This window comes from Mirounga leonina, unplaced genomic scaffold (assembly GCF_011800145.1).
Source record: "Mirounga leonina isolate KUSES-001 unplaced genomic scaffold, KU_Mleo_1.0 Mir_176, whole genome shotgun sequence".
NCBI lineage: Eukaryota > Metazoa > Chordata > Mammalia > Carnivora > Phocidae > Mirounga > Mirounga leonina.
In genome coordinates, this window is record NW_023270454.1 from 2,536,497 (window position 1) to 2,560,969 (window position 24,473).

At 47.5% G+C, this 24,473-nt stretch overlaps 1 protein-coding gene and 1 pseudogene across 2 annotated transcripts in view; one reads left to right on the plus strand and one right to left on the minus strand.

Annotated features, from left to right (window-relative positions):
* Positions 1-24,104, plus strand: part of SLC39A14 (solute carrier family 39 member 14) — a 47,892-nt gene extending 23,788 nt beyond the window's left edge. For both annotated transcript variants that reach the window (XM_035022529.1, XM_035022528.1), the window contains exons 2-9: positions 8,976-9,253; positions 11,263-11,449; positions 14,287-14,456; positions 16,435-16,557; positions 17,298-17,486; positions 17,602-17,809; positions 18,973-19,157; positions 20,987-24,104. In XM_035022529.1, the coding sequence (XP_034878420.1) occupies positions 8,990-9,253; positions 11,263-11,449; positions 14,287-14,456; positions 16,435-16,557; positions 17,298-17,486; positions 17,602-17,809; positions 18,973-19,157; positions 20,987-21,133 (1,473 nt within the window). In that variant the 5' untranslated portion in view covers positions 8,976-8,989 and the 3' untranslated portion in view covers positions 21,134-24,104. The remainder of the gene's footprint in view (positions 1-8,975; positions 9,254-11,262; positions 11,450-14,286; positions 14,457-16,434; positions 16,558-17,297; positions 17,487-17,601; positions 17,810-18,972; positions 19,158-20,986) is intronic.
* Positions 1,378-1,900, minus strand: LOC118022079 (annotated as a pseudogene).
* Positions 24,105-24,473: the final 369 nt, after the last annotated feature.

A 24,473-nucleotide genomic window follows, 5' to 3' on the forward strand; every position in this document is an offset into this window, starting at 1 on the left:
TCCAGATGTACTGATCATTGCTTTTACAGGCTGTAGGTTTTGTGCCATACTTCGAGAGTTCTCCCTAACTCCTTGACTATAAAAATAACCACCCATGTTTTCGTGTATTACCCTACGCCCACTTCCCATTGGGACACATCAGTGAGTTGAAGTAAAAAAAAAACAAACAAATACTCCAAATCCCACCACTCAAATAGTCCTCATGACTTAGGTGAATACTATTTTGGATAATCTTCCAGCTTACTCATAGATAAATGCATATGGAGAAATAAATAATCTTACACAGAAGTATTTAAAATTTCCCTGAATGTAACCAAAGAAAAGAAACTAGTAAAATTAAAGGAATTATTAAGCTTTAAAGAAATGTATTTTTCGCCAAGAGATTATTTCGTAAAAGAGGTTTCAAAAAATCCTTGTGAGTCATATCTATAATTACTTACCCATTTTAGATAGTATTTACTGACTCTGCTATGAGAGATGACATTAGCATTTTCACATTTTTGTCTCATCTTTTGATTGCACTAATTGTTAGTAGTAGTAAATTGTCCATTTTTATAACACTTAGATTCTGTCCTGTAACCAAAATCCCCAAGGTTTTTTTATTATTTCTTTTTCGAGGGGTTGTAATGTTTACCATCAGTTCTTTTACCATGGTTTCTGCATTCCTGAGACCTTTATTTTTATTTCTTTATTAATTAGCTGCATTTCGTTCTCCTGTTTTTTCACTCTAGGAAGGAGACTGTAGCCTCTCTTTCATGCTTGAGAATTTCCGCCTGTTGTCCTTAAGAGATTTGTGTGACATCTCAGCTGGAAACAGTATTTCCGGTTCTTTTCTCTCTTTCTCTCTCTCTCTCAGGGATGTAAACACTGTTGCATTTTCTTCTGATACTGAATTTACTCTGGGGAAGATGAGGGCAGCCTGAATTTTCTACCACTTAAGAGAAGTTTTAATATGTTTCACAATTTTTGTAATAAAATATTTTGGGGGAAAAAGTTCTTTGTGATGCCTGAAAACGTCTTTCAAGTTCAGCATTCAGTCTTTAGGTTCTTTTGCTCCTATGGTTTCGGGGAAATCTCGTGTCCTTTATCTTTGAACATACCTCATAGTCCAGTCTTGAGTTCTCTAGTTTAGCAACACCAGTTATCCTATCTTTGGTACCTTTGTCTTCTCATTACATTTTTTTTTTTTTAAGTTTATTTTTTTTAGTAATCTCTACACCCAACCTGGGGCTTGAACTCATGACCCTGAGACCAAGAGTTGCAAGCTGCACCCACTGAGCTAGCCAGGCGTCCCTGATTACGTGTTTTGTTTTGTTTTTTTAAGATATTTATTTATTTATTTATTTATTTATTTATTTATTTATTTATTTTTGGTGGAAAAATTTATATTTAGATTTAGCCAGCTGGACTCAGTTTAGATGATTCCAATTTTTTTGGCAACATCCAAAGCATCATAGTCAGGAGCCAGTCGAACATATGCCGCCTTCTCTCCATCAGGCCTGATCAAGGTGTTGACCTTGGCCATGTCAATGTCATAGAGCTTCTTCACAGCCTGTTTGATCTGGTGCTTATTGGCCTTGACATCCACAATGAACACAAGCGTGTTGTTGTCTTCTATTTTCTTCATGCCTGACTCAGTAGTCAGGGGGAACTTGATGATGGCATAGCGATCAAGCTTGTTTCTCCTGGGGGCGCTCTTTCGAGGATATTTGGGCTGCCTCCGCAGACGCAGTGTCTTGGGTCATCAGAATGTAGGTGACGTGTGGATCTTCTTTTTTTTGTGACTGTGGACGCCTTTCAGCACCGCTTTCTTGGCCTTCAAAGCCTTTGCTTTGGCTTCGGCTTTGGGAGGGGCAGGGGCTTCTTTCTTAGTCTTTGGCGCCATCTTCGTAAAAGGCATTTATTTATTTATTTTGAGAGCAAGAGAGAGAGAGCACAAGCAGGGGAAGAGGCAGAGGGAGAGGGAGAAGCAGGCTCCCCACTGAACAGGGAGCCCGATGTGGGGCTGTGCGTTCGATCCCAGGACCCTGAAATCACGACCTGAGCCGAAGGCAGATGCTTAACCTACTGAGCCACCCAGGCGCCCCCCTCATTACATGTTTTAATCTGTCTTTTCTGTCTACATTCACTGTGGTTATCTCAGACCCTCCTTTGTCAGTATTTCTATTTTAAGTTACTGGCAGAAATTTGTTCTCTGTTCATTATAATTTATTTATTGGCTCTTTAGTGATGTTGTTTTGTTCTTTTTTTAGGAAGCCTGCATCCCCTTTGATCTCATTTTGTTTTGTAATTTCATCTTTGAGCTCTGGTTTTATTGCATTAATGTTCTAATTACATTATTCTGCAGTTAGGTGAAGCAGTTGGGAAGAATTGCTTCTCTGGAGTTATGTTTTACTTTGGGTTGACATCTTTGTCTTTTGCTTGGTGTGCCTGCTGTTCTCATCCCGTTCACGCTAGTGCTGTTGGGCGCTGTCGGCTCTAAAATAAGACCTGTTTTCTGTAGCCTGCACCAGTGTGCGAGTGGGGCTGAGGTGGGTGAGATGGATCTGTCCCAGATTTTGGGTTTGGTAGCAGCCCTGTGGCGGGGCTCAGCCTACAGATCTAGGAGGTGTGTTCCACTTCTGTTGGAGGGGGAGGAATACTCACTGGAAGTGGATCATTTCCCCAATTCAGTCTGTGGCCTTGGAGCCCCGATTTCCCTCAAAGGAGAGTCACTCATTGTTCTTGTTCCAGTGTCACCTGTTTTCCCAGCAGCTTTTCCCACTACTCCTTAATTGAAGAGGAAAAGGAATTGGCGGCTGTAGGCCTCTGCATTTTGGGGGGAGGTCAGTGAGAATTCTGGCTCCGCTCTCCTGGCTCTGGCTATGAGGGCTGGGCCTGGCCTAGGAGATGAGCCATGAGTGGTGCCTCCTGCATTTCTTCACCTGCCTCTGGTTTTGAAGTTACTGTATTACAGTATGCCCCTCTCCTTGTTTGCTTGCTGGTGGTGCCTTTTTTTTGGCTAATGTTTTACTCAAATGTTAATGATTTAAGGGAAGGGAAATTGTGAATACCATTTCAGTTCTCCATCTAAACTCAGAAGTCTTTATTTTCATATAATGTTTCAACATACTGTATCTTTCTTAATACTCAGAAAAGTTTGCATGTTTCTTTTCCTCTTTCGGGAACTAAGGAAACAGACGTAATGAGATCAGTGCGTTGCGTGCAGTCGCTGCAAATTGGCCTTCTCACACCGGGTCCAGTAGTCCTGCTGCCACCGAAGCCAGCAGTTCCTCTGGTTCTTGGGCCCAGGGTTCTGGATTCCTCAAGACCTCCTCCCCCTCCCCTCTCAAGTTTCAGGGTTTTATAATGGAGGCCAGGAATGTTGCCCCCTTGACTCCCCTGGAGCCGTCTGCATATGTTTACCCCTCAGTAGTTAACCCTTAATGGGGAGTGTCCCCTGGGGAGACAGTCCTATTGGGCTGACTGGGTCCCAGTGTTGGAATGCAGTGGGGATGGAGACTAGAGTGAGACAAGTCTTTTGGAAGGTGTTCTACAGAAGTGAACTCTTGACCAGGAAAGAACCCCCAGAGGGGTGGGGAATTGCCTTCTGGTTAGTTGGGGCAGTGGTGCTCACAGCCCTGGAGCCCTGGCTGTCCTGAGGTCACAGGTACCTCAGAGAGCCCCTGCTGTCTGTCCCCAAGAGCAACATTAGAGAACCAGACACCTCTTTTGCCATCCTTTGGATTTTAGGTGGGAAAGCAGACAGTTGAGAGGAAAGCTTAGGGTGATTCACTGAGGCCCACCGATAGTGGGGCCAAGGGTTCTGGGAGCCATCATGTCTGATCACTGTGGCCTCCCCTTCCCCCACCCCCCACCCACACCCCCTCTTCCACCCCTCCAGCCCCCACGGTTATTCTTGCTCCCTTGCTTTGGTAGGGACAATCAACCTTTTCTCAATTTTAGGTAAAGTGCTTTGTAAAAACCCAGTTGAGACTGCCCTTGCCCTGATGGCTACCCTTCAACCTGCAGCTGACTAACGCCTCGGCTTGAGTTCTAGCTTTATATATAATTCATTGTGTTCCCACATAACCCATCCTTTGAGGGGGCACAGAATAGGCCCAAGTAGGTGTGCTTACAGACATCTTTCATCCATTTCCTGTGGCTTACCAGTGGCCTCGGAAATAGTTGTCTCTGGAGCATTCAGTCGGCCCTGTTTCACTCCTCAGCTCAGACAGATCTGAGCGAGCACGGTGGGCCACCTGACCAGCTGGTGGCCAGGGAAGGGAGTGGATGTTTGGAGGCCCCTCGGGGCCTGAGGTCCAGCCTCTGGATCGAGTAAGAAGAGTTAGTTGCTGCTTGGTCACCAGGGAGGGAAGTCTGTGTTCGCTCCTCTCTGACAGGGGAGGTGGGCCCAGAAAACCGACAGCGTGGTACATACAACAGTGAAATTATGTCCCCGGCACAGAAGTGCCACTTTGAGGATGAGATGCTTCTGAACCAAGAGAAGGGATGGCATGCAGGTGAGATTCTGATTTTCTGATTTAGGAGGCCCCAAGATGGTAAGGAGACCTGAAATTTCACAGAGGGTCTGAAAGCCAAGCATCTCTCGCTAACTTTCTCTTGGGTTTTTTACTTCCCCCCCCTAGGAGGGTTGGGTCTGGCACCTTGGACGCAGACCTAAAGGCACTAAAATAATTTACTTCTTTGAACCCAGGCCAAGTGAACAAAGGAGTGGAGAGACTCCAGCTTCTCTTGAGTGGGAGAGTCTGGTCCTCTGAGCCAGGAGCACATTCGAACCTTTGTCTCTTTCCAGCTTGTTTTCATGTCCTGCCCTGTGTGCTTCTCTTACTGCTTCTGGAAGGTGTCCTTGAGGGCAGCTGGCTTGGCTCCCTGGAAGGACTGGAGGGGCCCACTCAGGGCCCCGCCCATTTCCACAGCCTTAATAGATGGGGCTTCATCCTGTAGCCGGGCCCACACCGTGAGGACCCCTGCTCAGCTTCACCGTCCAGCTGTATCAAGAGCTGTATGTGTTCTCTTCCTCTCTCCTTTCTTTCCTCCAAAGAAGCTCTTGTAAACTTTTTTTTTTTTCCTAAGAATAACTGGTAGCTAAAGAAAAAAGAAAGCTTCCCTTTTGTGTCTGCCAAAAGGCCAGGGTCATTTGGATTTGAAGTGTCTTAGCAACTCTAAGATCCCTGGACCAGGACTTCTTCCTGCCCTGCAGTTGTTTTTAGGTGCTCTGGGGGGGTGGGTCATGTCCTGAATGTTAGATCAGGCAGCAGGTTCTGCTCCATGAATCTACTCAAGCACTTGAGGCTGGACCAGCCACACCGAGGGGCCAAGGGGCCACGGGGTTGGCGAAGAACAAATGTTTTGTAAATGCTGACTTTGACATGAATGCCCATCAGGTAATGCCGCTAAAGTTCTGTGGGGTATCTCACATTTGGGGTAATTTTGTGTTTGTTCTGAATGTTTTGAGGTTGCTGCAGATAAATTTGAGAAATAAAGCTGAAGTGGGAACCATTGTTTGTTTTATTAAGAAGGCATCCTGTAACACAGGCTGGCCTCTAAGGTGTACCTGGGGGGGTGGAGGGCCCTGCACAGGTCTTCAGCGCATGTTATGCCTGGATTTGGGGTGCTTGTTGCGGCTGATAGAAATTGGGAAGAGCTGGGGCGCTTAGCTGGCTCAGGCGGTAGCACGTGAGACTCTTGATCTCAGGTTGTACGGTTGAGCCCCGTGTTGGGTGTAGAGATTACTTTAAAAAAGTCTTAAAAAAAATTGAAAAGACCGCCTAGAGACCTGCAGGGTTTTCCAGACCTCCTTGGGGAGCCAGGGTGTGTATTTTATGCCTCCATACAGTAGGGAAGTGGTTCAGAGTGCGCGGACTTTCCTTTCATTCAGACCTGGCTTCAGTTCACAAAAAATTTAATTTCTAGCTTCACTACTCGACTTGTTGGCTATGGATCATGTTTCCTAATCTCTGAAAATTTCCTGATGTTTTAGGTGAGGATAAGCATCTCAAGTTCTCTTCAAGGAATCTGTGACTGTCAGGAGCCTCTCAGGGTTGACCAGCTGCTGTCCTCATCTCTCTGCCCTCCTTTGCTAAATCCACATAGCCCCCCTGTCCTTCGCTCTGACAGCACGACACATGCCTCAGACAGATGACAGGGTAGTCGGGTAGAGGACTGTTTGCTTTGTACAATAGATTTGAGCCATTTGGGCCTAAGATCCCACCTGCTCCCTGTATTCACTTCTGGTTCTCAGTGTAGATTTGAGAGTTGTTAGTCTCAAGGGAACACTTTACAAACCGCCTTTGTGCTGATGGCTAATCCACCCTGTTTGACTCAAAGTACATTCTGCTGAAGACTTGAGATTTTCTGTCCCCAGATTCTGTGCATGCCCCATGTGTGGAAACTAAAGCCTGGAATGTCTGCTGGTATATTTGTGGTGGGGGACTTGTGTCATGTGTGTGCTATAGGCCTGGAGCAAAGTTTCACAGGGGTATTCCTATAGTTGCAGTAGCAGCTCAATATCGGGGCTGGGAGGGAATCAAAGTGGAGGAACCCTGCTGATATAATCATATTATAATATTTCATGAGTGCTTTCTATAGGTCAGGCACTTCCTGACTTGCCGTAGCTCATGTCATTAAATTTGCACAGTAATCCAGTGAGGTGTATACCCATTTTATAGATGAGAAAATTGAGGTAGAGAGCCCAAGTAACTTGAGCCCAAGGTCACTCCTATCTGGCCAGCAGTGGTTCAGAAATTCAAGCCAGGTCTTTCTGACACTAAAGGCCAGGGTAAGCTGCATCACAATTTTTTTTTTTTAGGATTTTTTTTTTAAGTAATCTCCACCCAACGTGGGGCTCTAGCTCACAACCCCAAGATCCAGAATCATAGGCTCCACCGACTGAGTCAGCTGGGTGCCCCTGTATCACTACTATGAGTGACTCTAGAATGTTAACTCTGGTTAAATATCTTGCCCAAGACTGCACCACTTGTAAGTGGCAGAACCAGAATGCAAACAAGCCTGCTCTTAAGCTCTCTGCTCTAACTCCTCTGTCATAAGCAAAGGCCCAGAGGTGGAATGACCCACTGTGGGGCGTGCCAGAGCCCTGGGAGCCTGGGAGGCCTGGAAACGCCTGCAGTGATTGGGTTCCTGGGTCTAGATTAAATAGGCTCATCCCCCGCCTCCCCCAGCCCCCAGCCTGGTGTTTATTTCCCTAATTAAATTATAACTATACTGAGGGAAATGATTAACGAAAGAAAGTCATCATCAGCCCTGCTAACTCTGAGACCTATTTTTCCCTGTTCCTTCTCACTTCCTTTGTTACATAATCATTCTGCTTCTTTGCTTAACATTAAATTCCATTTTTATAGCTGCATACTATTCAATTAAATTGATATAATTCGCCTGACCATAACTTTCTTCCTATAGCCTTTTTTATTTTTGGGTTGCTTTTATTAGTATACATTTTAAAAGTAGATGTAACAATTCAAAGGATTGAAATACTTTTATCATAACTTTCAAGAGTCTGGTGATTTATCTAGCCACCAAGCAGTCTCTTACTCTGTTAGACCTCACTAACATTCAGTTTCGTATTTTTTTTAAATGTGTTTTGCTGTTTTAATAAGCAGAAATATAGCACCATCAATCTTTTAAGTTTGTATTCTTTTTTTTTATCATAGTTGACAGACAATATAGTAGTTTCAGGTATAGAACATAGCGATTCGACATTTATATATGTTACGCGCTCACCACAATAAGCCTATTCACCACCTGTCACCGTACCAGCTTATTGCAGTGGTGTTGACGGTGTTTCCCGTGCCGTACTTTTCATCCCTGTGTCTTACTTATTTTATAGCTGGGGGTCTGCACCTCTCAATCCCCTTGACCCATTTTGCCAATTCCCCTGACCCCCTTAAGTATATTCTTAACAAACCAGAGAGTCCGAGTACTTTTTCATTTTTGTTCTCTTATTTAGGTATATAGAAATAAACCTTTGTCATGTTTGATGATGTACTTGTTTCCCCTCTTTTAGTTGTAGTTTTTTTGTTTTGTTTTTGTGTATGTGTTGTTTGTTTTTTAAAGATTTTATTTATTTATTTATTTATTTATTTATTTGAAGATTTTATTTATTTATTTGAGAGAGAGAGAATGAGAGAGAGAGAGCACGAGAGGGAGGAGGGTCAGAGGGAGAAGCAGACTCCCTGCCGAGCAGGGAGCCCGATGCGGGACTCGATCCCAGGACTCCAGGATCATGACCTGAGCCGAAGGCAGTCGCTTAACCAACTGAGCCACCCAGGCGCCCCCAGGATCTCGGGATCATGACCTGACCTGAGCCGAATTAACCGACCGAGCCACCCAGGTGCCCCTGTTGTTTTGTTTGTTTGTTTTTAAGGCAACTTTTTATTTTGGAGCATTTCCAACGTTACAAAAGCGTGGTAGTATAGGGGCTCCTGGCTGGCTCAGTCGGCAGAGCATGCGACTTTTGATCTCAGGGTTGTAAGTTCGAGCCCCATGTTGGGTGTAGAGTTTACTTAAAAAAAAAAATAGAATAGTGTAGTGAATTCCCATTCACCCATCAAGCAGTTTCATGAGTTATAAACTCATGCCTGGTCTTGTCTCATCTGTGCTCCCTCTTTGTTATTTTGAAGCAAATTTCAGGCGAGATATTGTTTAGTCTGTGATTATTTCAGTGTCTCTAAAAGATAGACTTTTTAACCATAATCACAGTTGTTTTACTTTTTAGTTTTTAAATTTAGTCAAATCTGTTTAATTTGTCCTTTCATTATTTTTTTATTCCATGCTTTGAAAAGAAGGGTTTTTCTCGAAAGCTTGGCAGAGAGACGTTAGAGAAGGGTGAAGAGTCAGAGGGGAGAGGAGGCTGTCCGGAGCGAGGCTGCTGGGTCCCATGTGTCTGGTGGGGAAGCAGGAGGAGAGAGAGGGTGGGTGTCTGGAGCCTTTCACTCACCTGCCTTTCCTTCTTGCAGGCTTATTTGTCATCATGGAGCTGCTCCACCCAGCCTTCCCTAACTGCTTCCTGCTGACCTGGGTCAGCTTATGGAGTGCTATTCCTGAAGCTCACGCTGTGTCCACAGGGACACCAGGCATCAGTGCGGCCTTTTTCCTGCAGGACCTCCTGCATCGCTACGGGGAGGGTGACAGCCTCACCCTGCAACAGCTCAAGGCCCTGCTCAACCACCTGGATGTGGGCGTGGGCAGGGACAATGTCACCCAGCCCGTGCACGGACAGAGGAACCTCTCGACGGTAAGGCTCTCAGCTGTCCTGAGCACTGTCTGCCCCCTGGGGGGGTCACAGTCTAGTCAGACACGGGAAGCCCACGCAGCTTGAGGCAGGCGAGCCATGATGGTAGAACAGAGGGGCCAACTCTTCTTCCCCCATTGTCTGGGTCCCCAGCAGCACCTCCTGTCCTCCCACATAGCTGTTCTGAAGCCCTGACTGGAGGGAGCAGTCAGTGGGAGTTCTCAGCCCTCCGCATGTTTCCTCACGGCTGCACTGGGATCACCCGTGGGCAAGCCAGAGCTCCCGGGACAGCCAGCGTGTCTCATAGGGTTTACAGGTTACAAGGCCCTTTGCCTGCAGTCGCAGGGGAGCCTCACACTCCCTCCAGGTGCAGGTGGAAAGCCTTCATTATTTACAAGGGAATGCCAAGGGTCTTTCAGTGAGTTCCTAGACAGTGCAGGACTAAGACCCAAGTCCTTTGGCTTCTGGTTCTCTTTGTTCTTCCATGTCATCTCGGCTAATCATAGCCTGAGGCTATTTGTGGCCGCCAAATGTAAGTCAGCCAGCAATGTCTTTATATATCTGCTTTGTTCCCTGTGCTGAGGTGCTGTGAGAAATAGAGAAAAATGAGTCATGTTGAAGAGTTTGCTGTCAAGATGGAGAGCTTACCCACCGGAGGACAGAGTTATCTGATAAAAAAAATGAAGTGTAAGGGGGGCCTGGGTGGCTCCGTCGGTTGAGCGTCCAACTCTTGATTTCTGCTTAGGTCATGATCTTGGGGTCACGGGAGGGGTCGTGGGATTGAGCCCCGCTTTGGGCTTTGGGCTCCATTTTTGGCGGGGAGTCTACTCGAGATTCTCCCCCTCTTCCCCTCCCCCCTGCTCACTCACTTTCTCATTTTCTCTCTCTAAAATGAATAAGTAAATCTTTTTTAAAAAATGAAGTGTTAAATGCTATGGGTTGGACAGTCTTCATAGGATTCAGAGGCAAGGGGGGGGGTGTATGCTAGAGTAATCAACAAAGGTTTGGGGGCTAGGTGTCCAGGGCCTTCATCTTGAAGGAAAACTTTTTGGAGAGGTCACACGACCAAGGGACCAGGCAGCCTGGATGCAGAAGCGCAGGTGTGCAGTGATGTCGGAGTTGGGCAGCAGGCTGCCCTCACAGGCCCATGCAGACTGACCCCAGGGGGCCTCCTGGCACAGCAGCAGTATCTTGGGGTCACCGGAGTCCAGCTGTGTCTGCTTTGTAGGCCCAGGAGCTCTCACTTGTCAGCACACCCGGAGGGCTGTTAGAGACTGACCCATGTTAAACCAACCCAGATAAAGACTGATTCTAAGTGTATAAAGTATAATTAGAAGTAGAACTGCAGTGTTTCATAAGAACAGTATGTGAGAACTACTTACCTAACGCCTCCCAAGGGGAGTGAGCATTCATGTCCTCTACCAGCCCTTACGTGCTTCATGGTAGGTAGACTGAATCTTTAGATTTTCCTTCCTTCCTCCCCTAATCTCTGTCAACACATTCTTCAGGCTGGGGTCAACACTACATACATGGTCAAGGGGGCTGATGTTCCTCTTTAGGTGCCAGAGCTCAATAGCTTTGGAGAAGTATCTGGAATATGCATTTTAATAACTCTTCAGGCTGTTGTGATGTGCGGGTAGATTTGGTATCTGGATGAAGCTGTATCTTCAGGTATGCAGATAGAATCATGTTTTCCAAAAAGCACACCCTGGTCACAAAGACTGGGATTTAGTTGTTCCCAGACCTTGTGGGCAGCCAGGTACTAATGGGTGTGTGTAAGGTGTGTGACTTGCGCTGGGCGACTGATCTCTGAGATTATTCATCAGTTTTTCAAGTTGAGGGACCACCTTGCTCTCATCCCTGGAGATGAGTCTATAGACACCCCCCCCCCCCCAGGATTTGGACAGGTTCCATTTTTGTTTTCTCCTCATGGAAGGCTAGTCGGTTGCGGCAAGAGGTGACATGTGATTTTGGGTTCTGAGAGGCTTCCTGCCTCTTTCCCTTTGTCTCAGTGCTTCAGTTCTGGAGACCTCTTTGCTGCCCACAATTTGAACAACCAGTCACGGATTGGAAGGATTGAGTTCCAGGAGTTCTGCCCTACCATCCTCCAGCAGCTGGATTCCCGAGCCTGCTCCTCTGAGAACCAGGAGAACGAGGAGGATGAGCAGACAGAAGAGGGGAAGCCAAGCGCCATTGAAGGTGAGCGGGGACACGGAGGCTGGGGCCAGGGCTGCTCACGGAAGATCTATCCAGCGAGCAGCTCATCAACACCGGGGGAGTGGGTTAGAGGGATGGTGACACTGCTGTCTTCCACACTCACACAGCTGCTCCGGCATATTGTCGGATTGGGTGGCGTGGCTGGTGAACTCAGTGTGGGCTTTTGGACCAGCCTGTGGATGCTTTTTTTTTTTTTTTGGCCACTTTTTCATTTTTGTTCTCATTAAACTACAAGGGACTAATGCCTTGGTGTTGCAGTGTGGCTGCCCTCGCCCCCTTCCCCCTTCCCCCGCCCTGTGCAGGCCCTGTGCGCCGGCCAGGGCGGACCCCAGCGGCTGTGAGTGTCCGTGACTGCCGCGGGCCTGCCCGCCCCTCGGTGCCTAGCATGTACAGCCTGCCTTGTGCTCATTGTTTGCTGCCCTCATCATTTCACTCCTGGTTTTTTCAATTTGCCTGTCGTTATCACCTGCCTCTCCATTGAAAAGGTAAGCTTCTTCTGAGAGCAGCTTTGCTGTGTTTGTAGGCTTCCCCACAGCACCCAGCTGGAGACGGACTCCGGTCTGTACTGACGGGTTGCTGTTCTCTGTCTGCCCCGATCGTAGCTGAATTCCAAACCGGCCGCCCCAGGCAGCAAGAACACCCCCACCCTCAGTAATGGAGGCCCTCGTCTGTTCTTGTTCCTCCACAGTGTGGGGCTTTGGCTTCCTCAGTGTTTCCCTGATTAACCTGGCCTCTCTCCTGGGAGTCCTCGTCCTGCCGTGCACGGAGAAAGCCTTTTTCAGCCGTGTGCTCACATACTTCATCGCCCTGTCCATTGGAACGCTGCTCTCTAACGCGCTCTTCCAGCTCATCCCAGAGGTGCAGTAGAACAGAACTCGTGCGTCCTCTTTCCCTGGGGGCCAGCCGCTGCGCCGCCCCCACCCCGTGTTCCGAGGCACCTGACAGTTGCCACCTGAAAAATTCACTTCTCCCTCATATCAAGGGACACAAATATGACTTCTGACTCTGGATCTCGAGGGCCTTCTCTCGCTCTGGGGCACCCAGGTTGGCCTGTGGCCTCTTCAGGTGATGTCAGATGCAAGGCTCTCCCCATTTGCCCTCCCTGTCAGAGATCTGTCAGCCTCCCTTCCCCAGTCCCTGCCTCTCCAAAGCCCGGTTTGCAGGGCTCAGAGGGAACGGTGCAGCTGGTGGTCGCTGTCCAAGCCCTGGTACTCCATACCCGCTCTGTTCTAAGCAGAGGCCCTGGCAGTACTCAGCTTGGCCACCACGAGATCACCCATCTGGGAGGAGGTGGAAGGAAAAGAGGCTAACAACTGATCGATAGAATTGGGCTCAAAAGCAAGTGATCTTTTTTTTTTCCCAAGTAGGCCATAATTCATACCATAGAGAGCCAAACAGAAGAAAAACTATTTAACAAAAACAAATGAGATTAAAATCCCAAGACAAAGGAAAAGGCACTCAGTCCTTCATACCTTGCATCTTGACTTTTTCCTGGGATAGGACTGACCTCCTGGCGCCCTTACTTGACTGTTTTGAAATATTTGTTAATTTTGCTTTTTAATTGTGACCACTGAGGAGCTAAAAAAATAAGACCCAAGTTGACGGTCTGCCCACTTTGTCAGCTCAGGCAGGGCTGTGCCCATGCAATAGGGATGACTGTGTGGACCTCCTTTGGGAACAGGGGCGCTGCCTTTCGTAAAAAGAGTCCATGTCACTGACTCCCCAGCCTTTCCCAATCAAAAGACTTAGCCAGAGCGATGTCAATGGGATGCCCAGGCCTTGCCTTTTCCTTCTAAATGAGAGAAGAAATTTGGTTTAAGAGGAACCATCTCAATGTTATCTAAAAATCCCACATTACTCTAACAAGCACTTCTCATGGGAGGCCTCATCTTGGTCTTTTTTTTCCAGCTCCAGAAACTGAATTTATTAATTCTTTAAAGATCTGAAATAAAATGCCGTATTGCCTGTTGAATGGAAATATAATAATTGTACATGCTCCGCCCCTGTGGCTCACAGGGGCGCGCCTGGTCCTAGCTCCATTTCATCCTACCTGGAGTGTGGGACACTGGGAAATAACAGAGGAAATATTTTTTGTGACAAGGTGATCTTGGAACTCTGTCCTCTCTGCTGGAGTGCTCTCAGAGCAAATGGAAACAAACTTGGGAGAAAAACAAAATCAAAAGAGAACAAAAAAACCCCTGAGAAGTGAAGAAACGGAATTTTATGGGCCTCGGTTTTGCCTGTTCTCCTTCTCGCTGCCCTGCACACCTGACTTTGTGGTGTCTTGCGCCAAGCCTGCCGAGTCCAGGTGGTGTATGTGCCTATATGGTGTGGTCCGGATGTGAAAAGCAAACACGGCAGCACAATGAGCTCTCTTTGTCCCCTTGATCTTGTTTCCTAGTAAAGAGAGAGCCCTCGAGTCCAAAGTCTGTCATGGGCAGCCTGTGGATAGGCCTAAGCACACCTCCGTGGTGTGATGAGGCAGCGTCCCACCCTGTAGCCACACCAGCTGGCAGGTGCGCCTCCAGGTGTCCCTCGGGCCACCGGGGGGTTCCAAGGCCACCTTGAATTCCTCCTGATCCAACTGATTGAAGGAAATTTCATCAGACTTGAATCACTAACAAATTTTCTGTTTCTCTCTCCCTCCCTACTTGTCTCTCTGATTTTTCTTTTTTGTTTCCTTGTTAATATCCACCCAAACCTCCCACATTGCCTCCCCGTCCTTTCCACCCCATGTTCCCCTAAATGGTGGTTGCTGTGAAATGGGGCGTTGGTCCTTGTCCTTGTCCTGGGTGGGGCTGGCTCTCCCCCAACGGCAGTGTGGGGATACGGTCTCCTCTGTGTGACTGTCATCTCCCTGTGCTCCCTCATGGGGGCCAGCGTGGTGCCCTTCATGAAGAAGACTTTTTACAAGAGGCTGCTGCTCTACTTCATAGCTCTGGCGATTGGAACCCTCTACTCCAACGCCCTCTTCCAGCTCATCCCCGAGGTATGGCAAGCCAGGACTTTCCCACACAGGAGCATGCCAGTCTCTGGCGGGGGGACCGCGGGGCACAGCGGGAGAACCCTCCACTTCGACACAAGGAATAGGAAGGAGGAGGTCCTTTACTTTCAGAAAATGAAGCTGAGATGGAGTCACGAGTGAGGAGAGGACGCATAGCATAGGTTTGGGAGCTGGGTTGGAATCCCAGCTCCACCTTCGACAAGTTCGGTGACCTTGGGCAAATTACCGAACCTCTCTGCTTCTGTTTCCTCTTGCAAAATGGGGGGGATGATCGGACTGACCTCATGACGGTGTTGTGAGGGCTCCATGAGTTAATGCTTGTAAAGCACTGGGGGCCCAGTACGTGCTCTAACTGCCGGGTGATAAGATGTAGTGTAGTGAGATCACTTTATGGCTCCTGACTGGGAGCTCGGGGCACACACAGAAAAACCAGCAGAATCCATAGGTCTCAATAAAAAGATCTGTCCTCTGCAGTAGGTTGTCTTGGGGCAAAGGTGGTCTAAATAAAACAGCCTGGTTTTGTGTACACAGACGGCACCTTTGCCCCATTGCCTAGGTTAACAAGAAAATCTTCATGGAACAGGAGCAGCTTAGTGTTTGTCAGTCTGGCAGGAGGCCTTGGAGAAGCCCCGCCTCTGCAGTAGCCCCACTGATGACAGTAAGCAGGAGGCGTCTCCTGATAGGTGGTCTGACAGGCCTGGGCACATAGCCAGAGGGGAAGCACAAAGATGATGCTACATGCTTCTTCTCAGAGCACCTTATGTTTTCTAGGATGTGCTTCTGTGTCTTCTTAGTTGATTCTTACTTAGATCAACTGATGCCTAGAGAACAAGTAATGCTTTGCCCACTGAACAGATACAGAACAAGAGCACGTATCCTGGAGGCCGGGTTTCGTAACTCCTAAAGCTGTGCTTTTGTACTCTGCCATCCTTCCTGGCTTTTTGTGGAGAACTGTTAGTTGACGGTTTTCACTCCACTCTTCTTAAGATGATTTGTCTCTCCTGGAAAGTTGGCCTGTATGTGTCACTTCTACTCTAGAACTTGACCTTTACGTCTCTGAGGAAACAATACAAGCAAGTAGAGATGCAGTTTGCCCCTTTAAAACAGAAAGGAAGAACACTCACCTTTTAAGCGGCCCAGAGTTCCTGGTACTTAGGATCGCTTTCATCTTTGACCTTTTCATGAGAAGGCTGGTTTATTCAAGAGGGTTGTTTCCTGTCCGAAGATGGAGGGAGCAGGTCACCAGCCAGTTTCCCAAGGCCTCACAAGTCAGGAGCATCACGGAGTGTGGAATTCTCCTGATTCCTGCTCCAGTCCTTTTCCCAGTAGATTTTGTTTTTCCCCCCATGATCAGTGAACTTGCCAGAAATAGCCCAAAACAAGCCCCCACCCCCAAATTGACACGTGCAGTAACACAGTCTGCTTTCTTGGCTTTGCGGTCACTGGGAGGTCTGTGGTCAGGAAGATGCCGCAATTCTCATCATTTAACTGGGGAATGGATTTCCCATTTTAGAAAGTGTAATTATACCATCTCTCTTTGTGTTTATAGGCAGATCAGCCAGGGACATTAGATAACAATGAAAATAAACACAAGCGTCTTAAGTATGGAATTTGCGGGCAGATTCTGCCCTTGTAGCAAAGCACCAGGAAAAATGAAGACAGTCTTTACTAAAAGTAGAAAACCATATCTAGGGCTGTTCTTCCTGAGAGTAAAATTCTAAAGAGGATCCATCTTTTGCATCAGAAAATAAGCTAGAGAGAACTGACAGGCCTGGTGATGTGGCATGAAGGCAAGTCAGGGGATCAATTTGGCTGGAAAGGGAAGGAAGTGGTAGGTGGCAGAGCTATCCCAGTGAGTACGTCTCTTTCCTTTCCTAGAATCAAGGAAGTGGTTAAGAGACGAGAGGGACCCGTGAAGTTTTTTTTTTTTTCTTAAACTCACTTTGTTTTCCTGGGTCCACAGGCTTTTGGCTTCAACCCTCTGGAAGATTATTATGTCTCCAAATCTGCAGTGGTGTTTGGGGGCTTTTATCTTTTCTTTTTCACAGAGAAGATCTTGAAGATGCTTCTTAAGCAGAAAAATGAGGTGAGGCCTAATTGTTGGGAAAGGCGGTGCTTCTAGGGAAAGCATCCATCCTAGAAACGTTTGTGTGTCTCGGTAGTGGGGTTATCTGAGCACCGAAGCAGTGAACTTACCTGCTATCCCCCACTCCCCCACTCCCCCACCCTGCTGTGGACAGATTTGAGGAGTATCTCCCCTCCCGTGGATGTTAGCAAGGGGTGAGGACAGACCAGAAACCAGATCTGGCCTGTGTGCCTTTCTCCCCTTGTTTCATTCAAGATCATTTCTTTAATATACCTTTGGTGTCTTTAAGTGGTGAGGGAGGGGCTTGATACATATAGTCATTGGGTGGGAAGTACCACCACAGAGAAACTGGATGCTGATTGCAGTATAGCTCCAAAAAGGTATCTTTGGTGCCTGGCATGCAGTTAGCCTCTAAATAGTTGTCGAATGCAATCAGGGTAGCTCTTGCCAAGGAGGAGCTCTACACCTTCCTAGCGGGGAGGGCTGCCTCGCTGGAACGAGTGTTGGCCCTGAGGTCACTGCTTTGATTTCTGTCCCACACCAAACCCTTCCATTCACCTTGGTTCAATTTCTATAACAACTTACCCTAGGTTTCTGTGTGTATTGCCTACTTGTGTTTTCTCTGATGGTGGGAATGAAGAGGTCTTCCCAGGGCTGGGAGCACCTACCCCGAGTGAGTGCTTAGGAGGTTTTGTGGTTCGGGTGACCGTCGTGCTGATCCCTCCCGGTGGTCCCTCCAGCATCATCATGGACATAGCCATTATGCCTCTGAGACACTTCCTTCCAAGAAGGACCAGGAGGAGGGGGTGACCGAGAAGCTGCAGAATGGGGATCTGGACCACATGATTCCTCAGCACTGCAGCAGTGAGCTGGATGGGAAGGCCCCCGTGATGGACGAGAAGGTCATCGTGGGCTCCCTCTCCGTCCAGGTGAGTGGGCCCTCTGCTCTTGGGCGGGAGCTTTTAGTAATGGCCTTGATGGCTCAGGCTTACCTTGAAGGTCCATCCTTTGACCGGGGGGCCCTGGGGATGGGCTCTCTTGTAGGACCTGCAGGCCTCCCAGAGCGCCTGTTACTGGTTGAAAGGTGTCCGCTACTCTGATATTGGCACTCTGGCCTGGATGATCACCCTGAGCGACGGCCTCCACAATTTCATTGATGGCCTGGCTATCGGTGCCTCCTTCACCGTGTCTGTTTTCCAAGGCATCAGTACCTCGGTGGCCATCCTCTGTGAGGAGTTCCCCCACGAGCTAGGTGAGTGTGCGGGCTCCGCGCCGGCCCAGCCCGCCTGCGTGGCCGTGGTTGCTGGCACCGCGCCCCTCCTGTGTCCGACCTTCCCCTGCCAAACTCCAGAGTGCTTAGTATGATTAACACATTCTGTGTGCTCTGTGAAATCTAACCACTGATTCTTAATGGTTGAGTTAATAATTGAAATGGATCCTTGAAAATGATGGAGATTTTTAAGGTTTTATTTATTTTAGAAAGAGATAGAGAGTGTAAGCCGGGGGGTAGGGGGCAGAGGGCAGAGGGCGAGGGAGAGAGAGAATCTTAAGCAGACTCCCTGCTGAGCTCAGAGCCCAACAGGGGGCTCTATCGCAGGATGCCGAGATCATGACCTGAGCTGAAATCAAGAGTTGGACGCTTAACCAACTGAGCCACCCAGGCACCCCAAAAATGATGGAGATTTTTATAGGGGTGTTTGTTTCCCTGTAGCCCCATATCCTGTGGCTGTTTCCTGACCTCTAAAATGGGGTTAATAATAATGCTTCATAGATTTTTCATGAGGATTAAAGGAGCAAAAACAGTGAAAAGGACTTGCTATGTGCCATAGAGTATTCTAAGTGTTCAGTATAGGTTATCTCTCTTTTTTAGGTTATGTCTTAGATCCTATTAATCTTGCAAAGGTTGAGATGTCTGTTAGAGGTCATATGGGTGGAAGAAGTAGATGAGCCAGGAGTTAGAAGGTCCTTAGTTTTATCAGAGCAAGAGTGTGAAAGGCCCAGACTTCAGAGGCTCAGACACTCAAGGTCAAGTCCTGGCTTTGCCAATTTACTGGCTTGTGACTTTGGACAAATTATTTAACTTCTCTCAATCTCACTTCTGTTTCCTGAAAACACCATTCAGTGTAGTTGTGAGGAAAGAAGCTCCTTCTATTTCATCCTCCATCAAAAGAGCAATGAGGCTATTGCTAGTGGCTTATCTATGTTGAAAATCTTGTGCGTTATTTTCAGCCTCTGGGCTGGAAATACATGGCTAGTTTTGTAAATGGAGACAGCTCCGAGATGTGAAGAGGAAGTCTGTCTTGATTGTTCCCCCAGACGTTATGCATAGTGGAAGCAGTTTGTTCTCATCATATTCTCTGTCCGTGACCTAGCGTTAACTCTTCCACGCCCTTCCCTCTTGTTGTCCTGCCTTAGGAGACTTTGTCATCCTGCTCAATGCCGGGATGAGTATCCAGCAGGCTCTCTTCTTCAACTTCCTTTCTGCCTGCTGCTGTTACGTGGGTTTGGCCTTTGGCATCCTGGCTGGCAGCCACTTCTCTGCCAACTGGATCTTTGCACTGGCTGGAGGAATGTTCTTGTATATTGCTCTGGCTGATATGGTAAGTCTTCCATAGTTCATGCCATGTAGGCAAACTGGGACTGGGTTATTCATTGGACGGGAGGCAGCTGAGAGGACATGAGTTAGTTTGTTTTTAATAATAGCTTTGTTGAGGAATCACTCACATACCACACAGTTCACCTATTTAAGGTGTGCAGTTCAGTGCTTTTTTTTTAAAGATTCCTCTTTTTTCATTTGAGACAGAGCAAGAGAGAGAGCATGAGTAGGGGGAGGGGCAGAGGGAGAAGAAGGGGCCTGATGCAGGACTCGATCCCAGGACCCCAGGATCATGACCTGAGCCGAAGGCAGACATTTAACCATCTGAGCCACCCAGGCGCCCCAGGTTCAGTGCTTTTTAAAGGACAAAAAACTTACCAGCATGTGTTATTAAAGAAAAGGATTAACCTCAACTCCATAGTCCTCCCTTAAAAATACTTAAGTATTACAGAATGGATGCATATAGGTAAATGAAGAGAAGGGAGGAGGGAAAGGAAATGAACACTGAATATACAATTTTATGTTCGGATTTCCTCTTATACTTAATATACCCTAGACATTTTTCACGTTGCATATCCTTTAGAAGCATCCTTTTCAATGGCAGTATTTTTTGGTGCGATGATATACCCTATCTAGAACTAGAAGTGCTGGCTCAGAAAGGATGCCTTGTGGGGGTGCCTGGGTGGCTCAGTCGTTAAGCGTCTGCCTTCGGCTCAGGTCATGATCCCGGGGTCCTGGGATCAAGCCCCGCATCGGGCTCCCTGCTCCACGGGAAGCCTGCTTCTCCCTCTCCCACTCCCCCTGCTTGGGTTCCCTCTCTCTTTGTGTCTCTCTCTTGTCAAATAAATAAAATCTTTAAAAAAAAAAATAAAGGATGCCTTGTGGTTTGAGCTTTAATGAGCGTTGCTGTTCTCGGCGGCGTCGGGCAGCACACAAGGTATCCTACCCGCCAACGTTTGGTGTAACCCTCCTAAGTAGCTTCGAGTTGGCGAATGAAATGCCCGGTTGGTTACATCTTCTGTAGAACATGGGTGATTTCTTTTCTTGTTTGTTGGCATGACATGTTCTCTGGCGTGTTTGCACGAATGATTTCCCGTATCCTTTGAAAACGATACTTTTGATGCAGTGATGAGAGTGGTGACCACCACGGCCCCTCCTCACCCCTGGAAAACATTTTAGCTTCTCTCCTCTTGTGGGGAGCCCTCCCATGGTGGTGAGGTTAGTCTTCTGCTTGCATTGCTCGAATTCGAAGCTCTGCTCACGGTCACCCACCTTGCTGGCCTGCCGCTGGGGGCCTTGAGTCACAGCAATGTCACAGCTCCAGGCTCTAGTTCCTTACACAGTTGCTCAATTTCCCAAAGAGGGGGCAGCGGTGTTTTGGTAACAAAAAATCTTCTGAAGTGTTTTTCAAGTGCACAAAAAACAGTTGATTTTTATCAGAGCAGTTATTTTTAGCCAGCATCTACATCTATCCAGGGCTCCATGCGCGGATAAATACTTGGTTTTACCTCAGTAGTTGAAAAGTCGCCGTAGCCAGCTTGGACCACAGCTGGTAAGGCTATTGCTGCTGATTTGTCTTTGTGAAGGGGTTCTATCTAATATCCATATGTCTCAGTTACATATTCTGTCTTTAGAACAGTTACAATGATCTATACCATTACGTTGTAATCCTGTATTATGTGGTAATTATTGTGTCCATGTTCTAATACAAATACACTTAGGAGTAGGTATTATAATGATGATTCAGTGTGCTCCGTCTCTCTCACGGAATTGTCCTGGGCTGCCCAGGTTGAGAAAGGAACTGCAGCTCTCTTGTTTTTCTCCTCTTCTCAGTTCCCTGAGATGAATGAGGTCTGCCAAGAGGATGAAAGGAACGGCAGCGTCTTGGTCCCCTTTGTCATCCAGAACCTGGGCCTCTTGACTGGCTTCGCCATCATGCTGGTCCTCACTATGTATTCGGGACAGATCCAGATCGGCTAGGGCCCTGCCAGGAGCCGGCGGGATTGGAAGCTGGCCCTTGGCCACCCGGTCCCTGGCCCTCGGCTGCGGCGCCCACGACGCCCCAGACTGTGACACGGACTGTACTCCTGCATTCACATGTCAGCTGTTTTTACACATGCTCTGTCCTAGGAATAAGCCGCCCTGGCAGCCAGGCTCTAGGTAGTGCCTCTCCCTCCCTCCCCCTTCTTTCTTAGAGTGACCCTGGAACCGGAATGCAGCTCCCTTAGCAGGCAAGCCTCACTCTTTTCTCTGGCTACCCTGGCCTCTTAGTCCTCAAACCAGCAGCGAGAGATTTTGCGTCCTTGCCCTACGATGCAGAAACACTGCCAGTGCTCCTGGCTTGGTCAGCAGTAGCAGGAGGTGAGTCTCTGGTTGCAGGGCCCCTGAATCTAACTGTGTGTCCTGGACCTCAAGATGACCCATTTTGAAATAAATTCACCTGTTTTTCCAGAAAAAAGATACAGGAAACAAGAATCCCTCCTATTTTTTCAGTCTGTCCAGTTGCCTGTTTTTTCAGAGAGAACTGAAAGTTGGAACACGTGTAGGGCAAGAGAGGAGGCAAGGATCATCCCGGGGGGGTGGGGGATAGAAGTGATGGCTGTGTCCCTGTCCTCCCCCCCCCCCCATGCTGGACGATAGTGTTGTGGCCACAGGGCTGAGCCAGCGCCCCCCGCTGGTGGAATGCTGTACAGGGGTCAGTTGCCTGGACCTCCTCCCCTTCTTTCACATTAACACTGACGGAATGGAAGGCGGAGAATGGAGACCTGCAAGAAATCAGTTGGTTTGCTCTGATTTCCACCTCCCCTTCCTCCCCTCTCCCATCTTCTGAGAGACATTTTATCTGGCTCCCTAGAAGCACATTTACAGTCTTGTATCAGAGGGGAGACTGCACAAATTTCCCTCCCCTGGTCAGTACTTCTGCTGCAAAATGGCACGTTTCCTTGCGGAATTGGCTGCAGCTCATGCGCTTCTTAGACAAAGGTGATCGGAAATGGACTCGGTGCAGGCCCAGCTGAGGATTTGTTGATTGCATAAATAAAAGTACAAGTAATGGAAGACGGGGCCCTGCAAATGCTTGCTGAACAGAGGCTTCCGGATGAGGCACTGTGAGTGGATTTTAGGTCCCCTTTCCTCCCTCACCCCAAGCGAGAAAGGGCGAATCCTATACTGCATTGAACATTAATCGCTCTAACCCTCTTCAGAAGATGGATTGATAGACTTGTCTGTGAGACTGTAGGCCAGCCCCAGGCACTGTGGAGCCCTCTCCTCAGAATTCTGGCTTCAAGGGGAGCTCATCTCCAGGTTCACTAGGTGAATTGATTTATTATTATCATATTGATAATGTCAGATTCTTTAGCCACTTTGGGGAGCCAGTCTCTCCAGAAGCCTTTCTTAGTGGTGCCCACACTCGCAGCCCAGGGGCTGTGTTCACTAACTGATTTGTGTGCATGACTGACGAGGGCTGGTCATGGCCAACACCTGTGAGTTTTTCTGTTCTTACACAGGAAGTCTTTCCACTGTACAGTAGTTAAAAGCCGCGTCTATTTTATTTTTGTTTTTTTTTTCTTCTTGGGAAATGGCCCTCAAACCAGGAATAGTCTTGAAAAGAGTATGAGCGGGAAAACTGCTGGCGATGCTTTATACATTTTTCTCCTTCTCTTTCCTGTTGACTTGGATAGATTTGAGAATGGGCTGAAGAAGAAGGAAAACTTGAGTTCTCAAGATTCTAGAGTATATATCAGGACTGACTCCTGATAGGATTATGGTCCAATTTTACCAAAGAACCAATTCCTTGAATGTTGGAATCTAACTTTTTATATTATCATTATTTTTATTATTGTTGTGACTGTTTTAAAACGGTTCCCTGTCTTTTCTGTTTTATTTTTCTCGGTGTCTGACATGGCTTTCGGGAGCTAGTAGCAAATAACACTCAAACTTTTAAGACTTTACAGAGATTTTTCTTTCCCTAATTCACATGGATATATGAAATTCATAATTTTAGCATTCCCTGTAGACCTGTCATTCCTTACAAATACCGTTTTTCTCGGAGTAGAATCCTAAGTTAGAGTTAGTGGGTTCTAGTTTTAGGAGAAGAGCTTGAAAATATAATTGTTATCAACTTAAAAAAAATAAAGTATGAAGTACTAGGGTGCTTTCCCTTTTCGTGCACATCTATATTAACCTCCCTTCTATATGAACTTCCCTTTCATAGACAGCTGCCTCAAAGGGAAATTCTCTTTAAACTGGAATTGGCCCAGAGGCCAGTCCTGGCTGGAACCTGGCTGGGGTGGGGCCCCGCGAGTAAGTCAACGGAGCGTCTGCTGTTGCTGGTGGCAGATTCGCCTCATGAGTTGAACATGTGGCAATTCCCTTTTGACTTTTAGCTCTTGGATTTGCTGTTTTAAGCATTTGTACCTATTAGAAGTCTGAGGAGTGGCAAGTTTTGAGAACTTGTTCACCCCTGGCATTAGCGTCTCCCACGTCTTTCCCCAGGTGACCAGCTCCTGATGTTAGCGAGGAAAGTATGTCCCGTGCAGGAGCAGTGACTTGGGAGCAGGCAGGCTGCCTTCTTTCCTTGCCCCCAGACGTGGCTGGTATCTCTTGTGTCTAGTGTCAGCGTGGGGCTTTCCCTCATTGGTCCTTCACCCTCGGTTTAAAAGAGAAGGCATCTCTGTTGGGTATCCTAAGACCTGTCTGTAGTTAGTCCTCTTCCAAAGAGACGGTAGTGTTCTGGAAATCTGCTTAAAAACAAAAAGCTGTCTGATTTTTGCAAAAGAGAGAGGTTAAGTTTTTGTTGTTCATCTTTCCTTTTACAGTTCTGAAGTTCCATCACAGTATTTTTTTAAATAACTCAGGTGTTATGAGGATAAACTAGAAAAGAAAATAACTTATGTGGACTGTAAATGTTTATTTGTAAGATTCTATAAATAAAGCTCTATTCTGTATTGCGGAATCCCAAGTGTGATCTTTTCCAGGAATGCGGGTGTAATGGGGACTGGGGAACACATGGTGGCGATAGCGTCGCGCTGATGTCTAAACCTTGCTTTTCCTGCTCCCCGCTCACATCTGGACAGGGGATTTTAGACGGAACCTTCGATATCATAACCTGCTCACTTGAGAATGATTTAGGGGCACTTGGCTGGCTCAGTTGGTGGAGCATGTGACTTTTGAGGTCAAAAAGTTTAAGCCCCACGTTGGGGGTAGAGATTACTTCAAAATAAATCTTTTTTAAAAAGTGAAAAGAGGGGCGCCTGGGTGGCTCAGTCATTAAGTGTCTGCCTTCGGCTCAGGTCATGTTGCCGGGGTCCTGGGATCGAGC